Raw genomic sequence first — 12,253 nt, 5'->3', positions numbered from 1 at the left:
GTTTAACAACCTGGCCCCTCTTCACTCTTCCGAGTCATAGATATCACGTCCCGATCCGAAGATTTCTGGCTTCCATATCTGCGAATACAAATGGTGAGTTGGGGACCTCGTAGTCGTCCAGAATGTTCTGGAAGGGTTCCCCTGGATTTGGTTCTCCACTGGTTCTTGAGTTTGGTTCCCACGTGGTGAACGAGTATAGCAGGTTCTGGAACGTCGGGTGCGTTCCTCTTTCTATATAAAGCAGGTTGTCCCGTTCCCGAAGGCCATCTTAGATTCGGGAACGAGTTCCCCAATGTGAACAACAGGGCTCATGGCTGTCAAATTGTTAAGCGAAAAGTGTAATTCGAATGGTACTATTTGGTGTTGGAGGATGAATTGTAAGAGATTTTTTTGGTATAAAATACTTATCTGTTGTTGTATCAAAGGTTGTTGTCATAGAATGTATGTTCATTGATAGTTTTGTTTCAGAATTCTATTTCATTGTTGCTGAAATTACATACTAACATCCCATGTGAAAGTGTATCTTTCTTCTCGCATGAGTGCGTTGAAGCGCATTCAAGTGTAGATTGTGTGATTTAGATGCTGATTGTGGAGATCATGAGGTCTATTTCCAACGCAAACGCCGGTAATTTCTATGAGGGAATGTAGTCTTTGTCGATGGATGTCTTACAATCTCTGAATGGTTTGTGGTGGCATCGTGGCAGTCATTGACTAAATTTTGCTAACTAAACTGTGGTGAAGCTCTTGCAACGGGAAGATCTCATGAGAGCAAATCGGCACACATTTAAGGTGGAGTGGAATCCAACAACGAGGTTGCGGTTCTGTAGCGGGCTGAGCTGATGACCTAAGATGCACAGAAATGTGGGTTAGCAACGCAGGTCCAGAGGTGTGCTACATAGACGTGATGGGCATGGAATTTGAAGGCCCCGGCCACGATGACGAGGACAAGTCAGGTTTTCGATATACTCTACCTGGAAAAGAAAACTTCATGCTTCTTTTGCGCTAGCTTGTTCGCGTGACCATTCACTAACCCCTTTTATGCTGGGGTTTTCATTCAGGTGTGATCTGAAAGGTAGACCTGTGACATATTGTCTGTTCAATCACGGAGTGTGGGCCCACGACGTCGTTGCAGAGGATTTGATGGAGCGCACGATGACATTCCAGCGTGCCACTTACGCTCAGGATGCGATAGTATTAGTGATATTGATTTTCTATGTCGTTAGATGGACTTTGTTCATGTGTGAAAAATGTGTGCTCGGAACAATTTTCAAAATTTGGATTCAAAATTGTTTTGGTGGCTGGATTATGTTCTTTAACCTGAACCAAGCTGCTAAAGCATCCTGAACCGAATCGATGAGATTCTTTTCTTCAACCCCCAAGGCTTGACACTCGCATGATTGGTATGTGTCTTGTTACTTTCAACCTTAAGAGCTTGAAATCATTCGAGAGAAGATTCATCTGTTCGTTACCAATTGTGGAATACACACCATCGACTAAACCAATGGCGATGACATTTTCATCCCCGTTGTACGGCATTTTCGCACTACCGACGTCACTTTCCATGATTCATGGAGTTTTCTGTGTGATTATAATACACGTAAGCACCTCTTGGGGATGGCAGTGTTCCACTGTGGCAACAGTTTCAGTAGCAATTTCAGTAGCAGCTTCTTGCAGCATGGGTTGCAAGCATGGCATTACACATGCATAATATGATCCACTCCGTGACACTGCAGTATCCGAGCTCCGTTGTGGCCTTTCCCGTTTCTCTTGGTCACCACGCTTTGGTGCTTCGCTCTCGAAGTGGGTTGCAGAGATTTCGAGTATCCAAAGTTGCTTTGAGTAGTTTGCGTGTGAGTCCTGCGCTTCCTTTTGGCGGGATTAGTTTGAGGGATTGTGGAAGATCGGTGGGTGGGTTCGGTGGATCTTCGCCTGTGAAAAGGGTGAGGGAGTTCCAAGCAATGGCAGTGCCCAAGGTTCACAAGGCGTGGGTGTACCATGAGCTTGGCCCTGCCAAGGACGTGCTCAAGTTTGAAGAGGTCGCTGTGCCTGAAGTGAAGCCAAATCAGGTCCTTATCAAGGTGAAGGCTGCGGCCATCAACCCTGTCGACAACAAGCGCCGAACTGGCTACCTTGGGGATAAGGATTCTCCACTTCCGGTATTACGCGACTTTGCATGTTTCTTCATTGAACACCGTTGCTGCAATTTTTGACTCGACGTAGAGGATTTTGAGAGTTTGTCCTGTTGATTGGTAAGTTGAAGTTGTAGGCACCCCCAGCCATGGCGTTTGCGTTCTAGAGAGGATTATATGGTGAAGGAAGAGATGAAGGGATTTCATGTAAACTAAGTTAGGTCCATCACATAGCTTACAGGTGTACTAATCAAATTCTTCGTTACCTACGCTGGAATCTCAGATTGTGCCAGGATATGACTGTGCTGGAGTGGTGGTGAAATTGGGCGATCAAGCCTCCAAGTTCGAAGTGGACGACGAGGTGTATGGCATGACTTCTGAAATTCCTGTCGTGCATCCCAAGCAGTGGGGCACTCTGGCATCCTACACAGCTTGCGAGGACAAATTTCTTGCACTGAAGCCCAAAAACTTGAGTTTTGAAGAGGCTGCGAGCCTACCCCTTGCCATCCTCACCGCTACCGAAGGACTCCAGAAAGCTGGCTGCGAAGAAGGCAAGACGGTGCTTGTTCTTGGTGGATCCGGCGGAGTCGGCACACATGTTATTCAGGTTATTTTCGCTCAGAGTTTCAAGCTTTGGGGGCATTAGTTTTTGTTTCTCAATATGAAAAATTAACTTTTGTTTGGTTTCATGGGTTGAATGTAATGTCCTCCGAAGTATGCAACCAGCATGATGGCAAGATGGATAATTCGAACAGGTGTGTCTTCTTGATTGCAGGTTGCCAAGCACGTCCTCAAGGCTGCTCACGTAACAACAACAGGAAGTTCAAAGAAGACCGAATTTCTAAAAAATCTTGGAGCAGACGAGGTTCTTGACTATCACTCTACGGATTATACCCAGAAGCCCGAACGCTATGACGTTGTCTATGACACTGTCGGTAAGTCCTATTCAATCTTCTCTAAAATCTCAGTATGACTGTCTCGTGACTAACTTGGATCATTTCAAAAGGCGAAGCTTATTTGAACGGCTCTTGATTGTAATAATCTAGCTTTGTTGCGATGTGATTGTGAGCAGGTGAAGGCCCAACTAAAGGAGTCAAAGTGTTGAAGGATGGAGGTGTGCTTGTGTCCATTCTTACCAAAGACCCTGCCTTCCGGCATGTTGTGCAATCAAAGGCCGAGGTGCTGGAGATGTTGAATCCGTATCTGGAGAGTGGAGCCGTGAAACCCATCATCGACCCCGAAGGAAGGTTCAAGTTCTCGGAAGTGGTGCAAGCTTATGAGTATTTGGAGGCTGGGCATGCTACTGGGAAAGTGACCATTTCTCCCATAGAGTGAGGCTTTGTAAACTCTGATGCATTCTACGGAAGCTTTAGTTTATTGCGGTGAAGATATACATAATGTTTCACAACAGTATTTGATAACGGTAATGAGGGCTCTCCTTGTCTGGCACATAGCTTTTAGATTACATTCGACCCATATTATACGAATGCTGTTGATTAGAATGAATAGGGTTATTGTCTCCTGCATATTGAGATTGTACAGACGTAGAATCAGACCCTCGTGTATCCATGTAAGTGCAGGGCTGTGCCAACAGACAGTTTCATGTATTATTTCTGGGGGATAATTTACACCATGAGAGAAGAATCTCGTTATGTGATAATTGGAAGTTGTCCTCTCGTACTTATCATTATGGGTGAAGAATTACAAGATGAGATTAGAAAGATATTGAGAATTGACATGGCGACTTACATTTACTGAAAAAAACATTCTTGTCACTTCACCTTTCTAGAGGATGTTTTAAGATTCTCAGTGGGAAGTGTTTCAGTGCAGCGAAACCCAAAATGCTTATGGTGAACAAGCTCTTTTTGATGAAAATATTTTCATGCCTTGCCATAATCATTTCCTCTAAAATGCCAGCGTTTTAGACTGAAGAACAAACTGAAAACTATATGCATCAAGCCTTAGTTTGTTCTTTAGGGTTAGAATCTGGATGCAGTGGGAGTGTTTCAACTCTTCGAACTTGACTTCCTTTGTCATGGCTGCGCAAATAAGACCGTCTCTATGTTTTACACATGGTACTCATACCCTAAATTTTCATTTCAAATTCAATTTACAATCATTATCACCATGTATGAACAGACTTACTTGCTGAGGAAAACGAATGGAGTTGGTAGTACAGAAACACAGACTAGAATACCTGAAAACCATCATGATGAATTTGACAAAGACGTGGATTCAACCCACATTCAAATGGAATCTGAGAACGTTAACACGCAATAAATAACATACCACAAGAGATAGTTGCAATTGAAGAGCCACAAGGATAAATTTACAAGGGAGTAGCAGACGTTGGATCGGTTGTTCATGCTCAGATATTTCATTCCCTGTCCTTCAATTGTTGACACACCTGATTTTTTTCCATTGACTACTGATCTCAAAATACAAGCTCCAGGTATAAGACAACATCCAAAGTTGCATGCAGCAAATACCTTGGACGGGGCGCTAGCCTCAAAAAGGAGATATGAAGGTCAGAAAAAAATTTACCTACTCCTACAAGTATATAGCTTTGCGATTATCAACTTAGTCAAGCCACTTCGAGCGAAATCTTTACAATTTTTCCAAGTTAACTAGAATCTTGATGAGATCAAATCTTAAAACCAAGGATCCTGTCGCCTTTGTATTCTACTTGCCAAAAAGAGGGTCACAAAAATTATGACTTATGCGCCTGATCAGCAACACCTGGTATGGCAGGAGGGGCAACTCGAACATAAGACAGAGATCGCGACGATCGTACAGGAGCAGTGATTATCATATCCATATCTGTAGAAGAAGCAACATCACTCGGAATTATATTGGTTGCTGCTGATGCATCACGTCTCCACTTCAAATTTGACGTTCCCGTTTGAAGCATAGACGGACCAATTGATCGCCTCGCAGGATATAGTTTATGCTGTGGCGTATGCTCTCTTGGATAGCCACTTGAAAATGTTGGCTGAGAAAACGAACTGGAAATAGCTGAAACTGGGTTCATTTCTGCAATAGCAGAATTCTTACGCATGACCTGCTCGAAGACGAGTGATAGAATTAAGAAAGAAGGTGCAGGAAGAACAATAGGGCATGAGAATTCTGACAAAAGATAACCTGGCTGCATCATAGAAGATTGTGCCAAGGATGAAAAACCTAGCGACCAAGATCCAGAAGCTTGCTTAAGGGCGAAACAAGTTTTAATTGCCAACAGTAAAAGCAATGATAACATCAACGCGCACCTTGACATTACGAGAGAGTAGCGATGACTCGCTCAGAGTTAGAGCAATTTCCACTGCATCTTTTGTGGCAAATTCCACAAAAGCAGATCTGTCAACATGCAATGAGGTCTTGGCATCATGAAGATTTGGACAGCCTTTTAGGTCCCTCCAACACAGTGTCAAATAGAAATAGCTTTAAGCAAAACCCAAAACGTACTCGAACAGAATAAATTATATAATTCCAAATGCAAGCTTAAAGTTGATAAAGTATTCCTTGACAGGTATCAAGCTCCACTCACCCCTTCGGCTTGCCAGTAGCCGGCTCTGCCAACAGCGTTACTCGATTTATGATTCCACACCCGCCAAAGTGAGCTCGTAAGGCTGCTTGTGTGGCAGCAAAATGGACCTGAAAATATTTCAAGCATGACATGATGAGCACCAATAAGAACTCAGAGAGCATCTACTGCTTAACATCTTCCAGTCTTTGAGCCAAAAGTGCGACAACTGTAGATTAAAAAGCAGTAGACGATGACTATAGTTAAACCTAAACATATCCACCCAAGTAACAAATAAAGCAGTGAAAAACTTACGTTGGTGACAAATATAGACCGAGAATTGATGTCTTCTTGGCTCGGTTGAGATTCAAAAGACATCGTCCTTAAACCTGCGCCACAATTCACGTACAAAATTATACTGACTATCAGCACTGTAGCTGAATAAACAAATTGATGCACCTTCAAGTCTGACTAATTAAGAGGTCTTACCAGCAGCAGGTGAGTTCTGCACCTCCTTAGTAACTTCTGCCTGCCGAGCTCGCAGCTTGGTCATATCAAGCTGTATTTGCCTTAATTTCTTCTTCATTTCCAAAACATCCTACATCCACAAAATGAACTCAGCGTCAACATCTGAAAGCTACGATCGAGCAAAACAGAAAGTTTTTTAATTACGTTAACCTAGAAGAGAATGCGTAAATGGCTTAAGATGTCCCACCTCATTAACGATGGTTGTTTGAGCATCTCCGATCACCTTCCCATCAGTTTGTGAGGATTCATTTCCTGGCCGATGCCTTCCCAGCTTATTTGAAGCTGAACCATTCCTTTTGTATAGATTATCTGAATTCTGCATGTGTGCCGTGTTGATTCTTCGTAATGCGTCACCCAGTATTTGCCCGCTCACAAGCACTGTCCTACCAGGGTGTAGTGCCCCTCCTCTATGTCTCTGTTCCCTACCACCTCTTCCTTTTCCAGATCCTGTTCTATAACTGGAAGCTCCATTCTTCTTCCATTTTTCTCTATTCTCAAAATGGACACCCTCTTCACCCTCTGCAAACCCATTCTTATTGTTCTGTGTACTTCTGTGATTAAATTTAATTCGATCCCACACAGAAGCAGGTTTGTCTTGCGTTTGTCTCTCTTGTAACTCATAGTTTCCGTTAACATGAAGATCCTCCATAGCGACTGGTTCGGGCTCAACAGCAGGATCGCCATGAGTCGTGACAACTTCAGCTCCACCGTTGCCCTGCATATCTGAATACACGCCGCATTGCGAGTCACTTTCTCTATCATTCGCATTCTGCCAAATCAGAGCACAAAATGTCTCTGTCGTTTCATATGTATAGATAAAAGATAGTTTATTAGAACGACCAACTGTAGAAAGCCCATTCAAGTGCGTGTCTTGAGCCATCTGAACCACCATCACTGTCATACTACTTTGAATAGAGTTTTACCAGCATCTGACAACACCAAAGATTGGAGACGCTTTGCTGGCTCGGACTTCTTCAAAGCATCTTTTTTGGTAGCAAGAAGTGCACTTTCATTCACAACTTCCCTCACTGCATTCATGAGAAGGCGCCGAGAAGCCTTCACAACTGGAGGAGACATCTCTTTCTGCAACCACCAAATAGGTTTCTAAGATGCACTGAAGACCTCTCAACAGGAAAGCAAAAGCGAAATAGCACGATTCGAGGGCCTGAAAAAGCGACTAATTAACTATGCAAAAGTTACAATAAACCAATCGAAGTATCTGGTTTGAACAAATTCACTAGTTAAGCATACCACGTCAGGCCTGTCAGCTCGTCCTCGTCCTCGGCGAGTCCATATTTCAGGTGACCGTGATCGCTTGGCTAGATTACGACGTGAACCATCCCAACGACGACTTCTCTTTAACGAGTTTTCCACTTCAGTGCCTGTATTCATGTCATCTGGTCTTAAAACTCCACCAGTTTCGTGTCCTTCAGACGGCTCCTCAAACTCCATTTGTGTGGTCTCCTCATCATCGCCTTCCACAGCCACAACTGATCGCAGACTAGGTTCGCCCTGCTATGCATTCAAAAGATTAGATGAATGTCAACGTGCTTCAAGAACAGAAAAACCATAGAAGTTCAAATCAATTTAATGAGTAGCATCCAAGAGAGTAGAAAAGATTGAAAGAAGTTAGTATATGTCGAAGATTAGGAAAAAGATCTTTTCAAATATTAAACGATTGTAATCAAGCACGTATCATAAGGCACAACTTGACTCTCAGAATACCTTCTTGCAATCTCTAAACGCAGACAATGACGAAAACAAGGTCTCATACCTCTGGAATCTCAAAATAGATAGAGAAAAATAAAGATACCTGATCCTGGGTATTTTCATCTATCAACCCCGTATCAGAAGGCCTGTCATCTTCCGTCTTAAAGTAAAACTGTTTGTTAGTAGCCATGTGGTCCCAAAGCCTGCACCACCATTCCTACGACATCACATCTTTGCATTCACCACAAAACCCACCTCTTCATAGTACATCAGTAGAAATCCCTTGTATGTAAGTAACAGGATATAATCTCAGGAGATCTTAACAGGCAAATTAGCTAGAAAGGGCATACCAAGACACAAATGACTCGCTGTCACCGCCTAAAAAAGCTTCAAGATCGTTTACGGCCTGTGATTTCTCCTTTCCATGTCCAACAAGCACAACCACATACTCCTGCACAACGACACTCAAACATTAGAACCGTAAAATCATCCTTCAAAACAGAAATTAAGAAGGCGAAGAACACCCAAATACTCACAGGGACAAAATACAGCTATGTCAGTTCCAACCGTGGAACCCAAATTCTAGAAAGAATACACACAAATCCAGCGAATTTGAATCAATCTCTTCCATCAAACCCACAATAAAGAAACAACTGTGAGCAACATTTACCAGACCCGAACACTGACTCAGAAGAATACATGGATGAACACTTCTAGAAAAGAAAAAATCTCTTAGCACCGAATCGGCAGAACCTCAAATAAAAGTTGTCAACAATACTGACGACAACTGAAACGTGTCCTGAATAGAGTGGCGTTGCATTGAGTAAAAGTAAGAATCAAACCACAAGCACATCATCTGTGTAGTTCCCAATGTATTCAGATAGTTTTTCTTTCACACATCCCCTGAACTTTGCTGCTCCACTGCTGCTCAGATCCATATTATATTTTGCTCCAACCATGATGATAAACTCCCGTTATGCTTGAATCTTCAGGCTACACTGTATCCGATCGATGGTAAAAACACAAGCCAATACAGAATAAGTCTAGCGCTGAATTCCGTGTGGATGTGCTTCTTGATGATGATTTAACTTCCAGCCCTGGATAGATGAGTGCGACGTTAAAGACTTTTTCCAAAAACAAAGATGAAAGCCGACGTAGGGATGGTGAACAAACAGACAGAACACAGCCAGAGGGTTGCTCGGTCAGCCAACAGCCGGATTCATGCAACAGCTCGATGCATATTCTTATGAAAAAATTATGGACATTACTTAGCCATTTCAATTGATGAGAAAGACACTGGAATGAAGGTACAATTCTCGAAGCCATAGATTGATACCCATCCAAATGTACAAATGGCAACCAGATTCCTGCCTCCACCAACATAACATTACACGACGTCGAGCCCAAAACCAAGTTGATACATACAAAATCGAGTTAAACATATCAAAATATGGAACCCCAAAAAATGCAACACAGCAGCCACGGCTTTTCTTCTGTAGCCATGATCAGCAATAACAGAAAATTTCTATACATAACAAGCTCAAGGAAACAAAATGTCAACCACGTAGTTTGGACCATTACAACAATTTTCCTCTTTATAGTATATCACAACTGCTTCAAATGCGGGTGTTACCTTAACCTCCCAGCTCTGTATAAACATTTTGTACCCTATATATAAAGATTCTGTAATAACCGCATACTCTAAGGGCAGTAGGTTTGGGCCTCCGTAAGGTCAACAAAGATTCAAAAAAGAAATAGAGCACGATCAGCACTTCATACATATGACACAAGGCTTCAAAACCCACGACGACAAGATCGATCGCTAAAGCGCGCTACAAAGAAATACTCGATCTAGGCAAATGCCAAGGTTCCTCATGTAGTCTACCAAAAACATAAAAAGAACCCTTGAGTGATTTATAAAACCTGAAGAATAAGCTCACCTCTGATACTGCGCTTCATATGATTAGTGTCAGAACGACGCTGCCCTAATTCCAATAGAACAACCGTCGAAACGTCACTCTAAAAATAACAATTTATCTTCAGTGTAAACCTCAGAGGCATTAATGTTAATCTCCGTAACTGTATCACAGCCCCGCATTGTAACCCTAAACGCGCAAATGGCTAAGCCCAGACAACACACAAAACACACATCTCCAAATACGCTCATAATCAGCCCACTTCACACGGAATCCGTGTCATGACTGCTCCACCACGCCGAGTAGCCAAAATCCATACACAACCGCAATTGATGCCAAACTCTCGCCACAACCAAGACACACCCAACAAAATCCCTTCACAACTACCTTTCCCGAGGCGAACAAACATCAGCGGCATGTTGCGGAATGAGAGAGAGAGAGAGAGAGAGAGAGAGAAAGTAGAAAGTTTACCTATCAGGAACACCTTGTGAGTCCTCCTCGACGATGGAAAAAAATTAAAAATTAAAAATAAGACTGACTGTCAGCTTGTGAGTTCCGGCAAACAAGAAACCGAATCTAACTGCACTAAAACGGGGAATTGACCGACATATCCTTGACAAAACGGGATGATGCTAAGGGAGGATGATGGATAATATATTCCGAAGGTGATGACGTCGAACAAGAAGCGATTTCGTACATCGACGAAATCACACTCCTCCGCCCTTGGCTCTAAATTCGCGTCGAAAACAAGCCCGAATTCTACGATCTATCGAGCGAGAGAGCGAGCGAAGGAAGGAAGGAAAGGAAAGGAAGCAGAGGCGAAATCGTTACCAGAAGGGGCAGAAGCACAAAAGAGGGGAAAAAGAATGGAAGCTTCTTCGAAGAAGCTCATTCACGGTCACAGGGGGGTCACAGTGGTCATAGGAGTCGTATGGGTCGTAGGGTTCCGTAGGGAACATTCTTCGCGAACACCCCTCGAACGGCTTGAGAACTAAACTACAGCGAACTCCTTCTCATCGTCAACATCCCGACCACGGCTCCCCTCACACTCGCGAACCTGTTCCCTTGCTTGCAACTTTATTTGAACGCGTCCTGTGGATGAATGAATTCTTGTCGAAGAATAAACGTGTTTCCTCTTTCTTTCTCGTCTCTTTCTCATTCGTTCTGATAATTTCGAAATGGTGATGGGGTTTGTTGTGGTATTCCTTTTTCTTTCTTTCTTATTTTCTTTTTTCTTTAATTGGGGTGTGCATTTACGTCATTGATTAATATTAAACTAATGAGTGTATGCGGTGCTAAAATTTAACTAATGTCAATCACCAGATTTGAGTGATTCTATTATAGCATGTGATTACAAACATAAATAAAATGAACTCAAGAATTGAGAATGGTTTGACCAGCATTTGCCAAACTTTGTGAAGTGTTTACATTAATCAACGTTTTAATTAATATATTTTGTGGTTATTTTTTTCTGATTTATAATCAAATAAGTTTGCTCAGTATATGTGCATGAAAAATATACCAAATATTAAAATGAGACCCGTTCACACCTGAAAGTTACTGTCTTCATTTTTGTGTAAAATTTTGAAAATTAGAAAATAATTTTAATTTAATAATACTCTTGCACACCATTGTCTTATTTATTTATTCATTTATTTATATTAGTCCAAATCTTGTATGATTGTAGTTTTTTCTTCCATCCAACAATTTAAACTAAGATACGTGATGTTCAATATTAGTTGCATCTCAGCACTATCACAACATATAATTATCCAACACTCAATTTAAAAGACTGTACAAATTATATCTGGAGTCATTAATGAAATTTAAAGTAGTGACTATGATTGATATAACAGAAATTCACACTTTATTTTCCTCTCTTAAGCATCTAACATTTCTCATAATTTTCATGGCTCTTATTTAACACAATAGAAGTAGCCATATTACAATAATACTCACGTATTTATTGTTGTCACAAATGGATCTTTATAATCAAACTACAAATAGATTCTTATCCTCTAAACCAATTTCAGCTTTTATTGTAATATTGTCCAGGTTGTGAAAAGAATGAAACAGAACCAGTATGTGCATGCGATAATCTATATATATATATATATATGATATTTTTCTTCTTCACATATATGGTTTGGTTTTTTCTATTTTTGGAATATTTGAAACAAGCATTGGCTATGTGACTAATTAACACAGATATGAACAAAATCCAAATCTGAATTCTAAAACCACAATATAATGGTTGTTGAGTTGAAATCATTAATGGAATTTTTAATCTATTTTCAAAACATGTAATAAAAATAAAAAGGCAATTATTTTATGTAACTAACAAATATCATTGTCATCTAAATAAAAATCACTACATACAATACATTGAATACTGCAAACCAATCATAAAGTATGTAATTTAAACCAAATACAAATGCATATCCAACACA

The 12,253-nt window shown here is 41.3% G+C and overlaps 3 protein-coding genes across 13 annotated transcripts; 2 read left to right on the top strand and 1 right to left on the bottom strand.

Moving 5' to 3' along the window:
* The first annotated feature begins 265 nt into the window (after nucleotides 1-265).
* On the top strand, nucleotides 266-1,372 carry LOC141045194 (uncharacterized). 6 transcript variants are annotated; one of them, XR_016502186.1, is made up of 3 exons: nucleotides 266-377; nucleotides 742-953; nucleotides 1,059-1,372. XR_016502186.1 is itself a non-coding variant. In XM_073532797.2 (3 exons), the coding sequence occupies exons 2-3, from the start codon at nucleotides 860-862 to the stop codon at nucleotides 1,342-1,344; spliced, it is 375 nt and encodes a 124-aa protein (XP_073388898.1). In that variant the 5' UTR covers nucleotides 266-377; nucleotides 742-859; the 3' UTR covers nucleotides 1,345-1,372. The 6 variants fall into 6 exon arrangements, 3 of the variants coding, with proteins under 3 accessions (XP_073388898.1, XP_073388897.1, XP_073388896.1); XM_073532797.2 differs by having other exon boundaries at nucleotides 742-948; XR_016502184.1 differs by having other exon boundaries at nucleotides 278-393; nucleotides 705-953.
* A 375-nt stretch (nucleotides 1,373-1,747) lies between these two features.
* On the top strand, nucleotides 1,748-3,789 carry LOC112279286 (2-methylene-furan-3-one reductase). Its single transcript, XM_024513566.3, has 4 exons — nucleotides 1,748-2,156; nucleotides 2,413-2,736; nucleotides 2,905-3,064; nucleotides 3,202-3,789. Exons 1-4 carry the CDS (start codon nucleotides 1,959-1,961, stop codon nucleotides 3,462-3,464), a joined length of 945 nt encoding a protein of 314 aa, XP_024369334.2. The 5' UTR covers nucleotides 1,748-1,958; the 3' UTR covers nucleotides 3,465-3,789.
* Nucleotides 3,790-4,483: 694 nt separating this feature from the next.
* LOC112279285 (uncharacterized) lies at nucleotides 4,484-10,628 on the bottom strand. 6 transcript variants are annotated; one of them, XM_024513562.3, is made up of 12 exons: nucleotides 10,275-10,628; nucleotides 8,730-8,984; nucleotides 8,238-8,338; nucleotides 7,991-8,090; nucleotides 7,429-7,692; nucleotides 7,101-7,260; nucleotides 6,365-6,900; nucleotides 6,139-6,247; nucleotides 5,965-6,038; nucleotides 5,674-5,780; nucleotides 5,396-5,483; nucleotides 4,484-5,190 (listed from the first exon to the last, which is right to left on the bottom strand). In XM_024513562.3, exons 2-12 carry the CDS (start codon nucleotides 8,844-8,846, stop codon nucleotides 4,840-4,842), a joined length of 2,007 nt encoding a protein of 668 aa, XP_024369330.1. In that variant the 5' UTR covers nucleotides 8,847-8,984; nucleotides 10,275-10,628; the 3' UTR covers nucleotides 4,484-4,839. The 6 variants fall into 6 exon arrangements, with proteins under 6 accessions (XP_024369330.1, XP_024369333.1, XP_090105117.1 ...); XM_024513565.3 differs by having other exon boundaries at nucleotides 7,429-7,689; XM_090248991.1 differs by having other exon boundaries at nucleotides 7,429-7,689; nucleotides 8,730-8,885; nucleotides 10,275-10,594.
* Nucleotides 10,629-12,253: the final 1,625 nt, after the last annotated feature.

This window comes from Physcomitrium patens, chromosome 3, assembly GCF_059467195.1.
Source record: "Physcomitrium patens ecotype Gransden chromosome 3, ASM5946719v1, whole genome shotgun sequence".
In the NCBI taxonomy this organism is placed as follows: domain Eukaryota; kingdom Viridiplantae; phylum Streptophyta; class Bryopsida; order Funariales; family Funariaceae; genus Physcomitrium; species Physcomitrium patens.
Note: the sequence above shows the minus strand (reverse complement) of the source record. Positions and strands in the feature narration are given on the sequence as shown.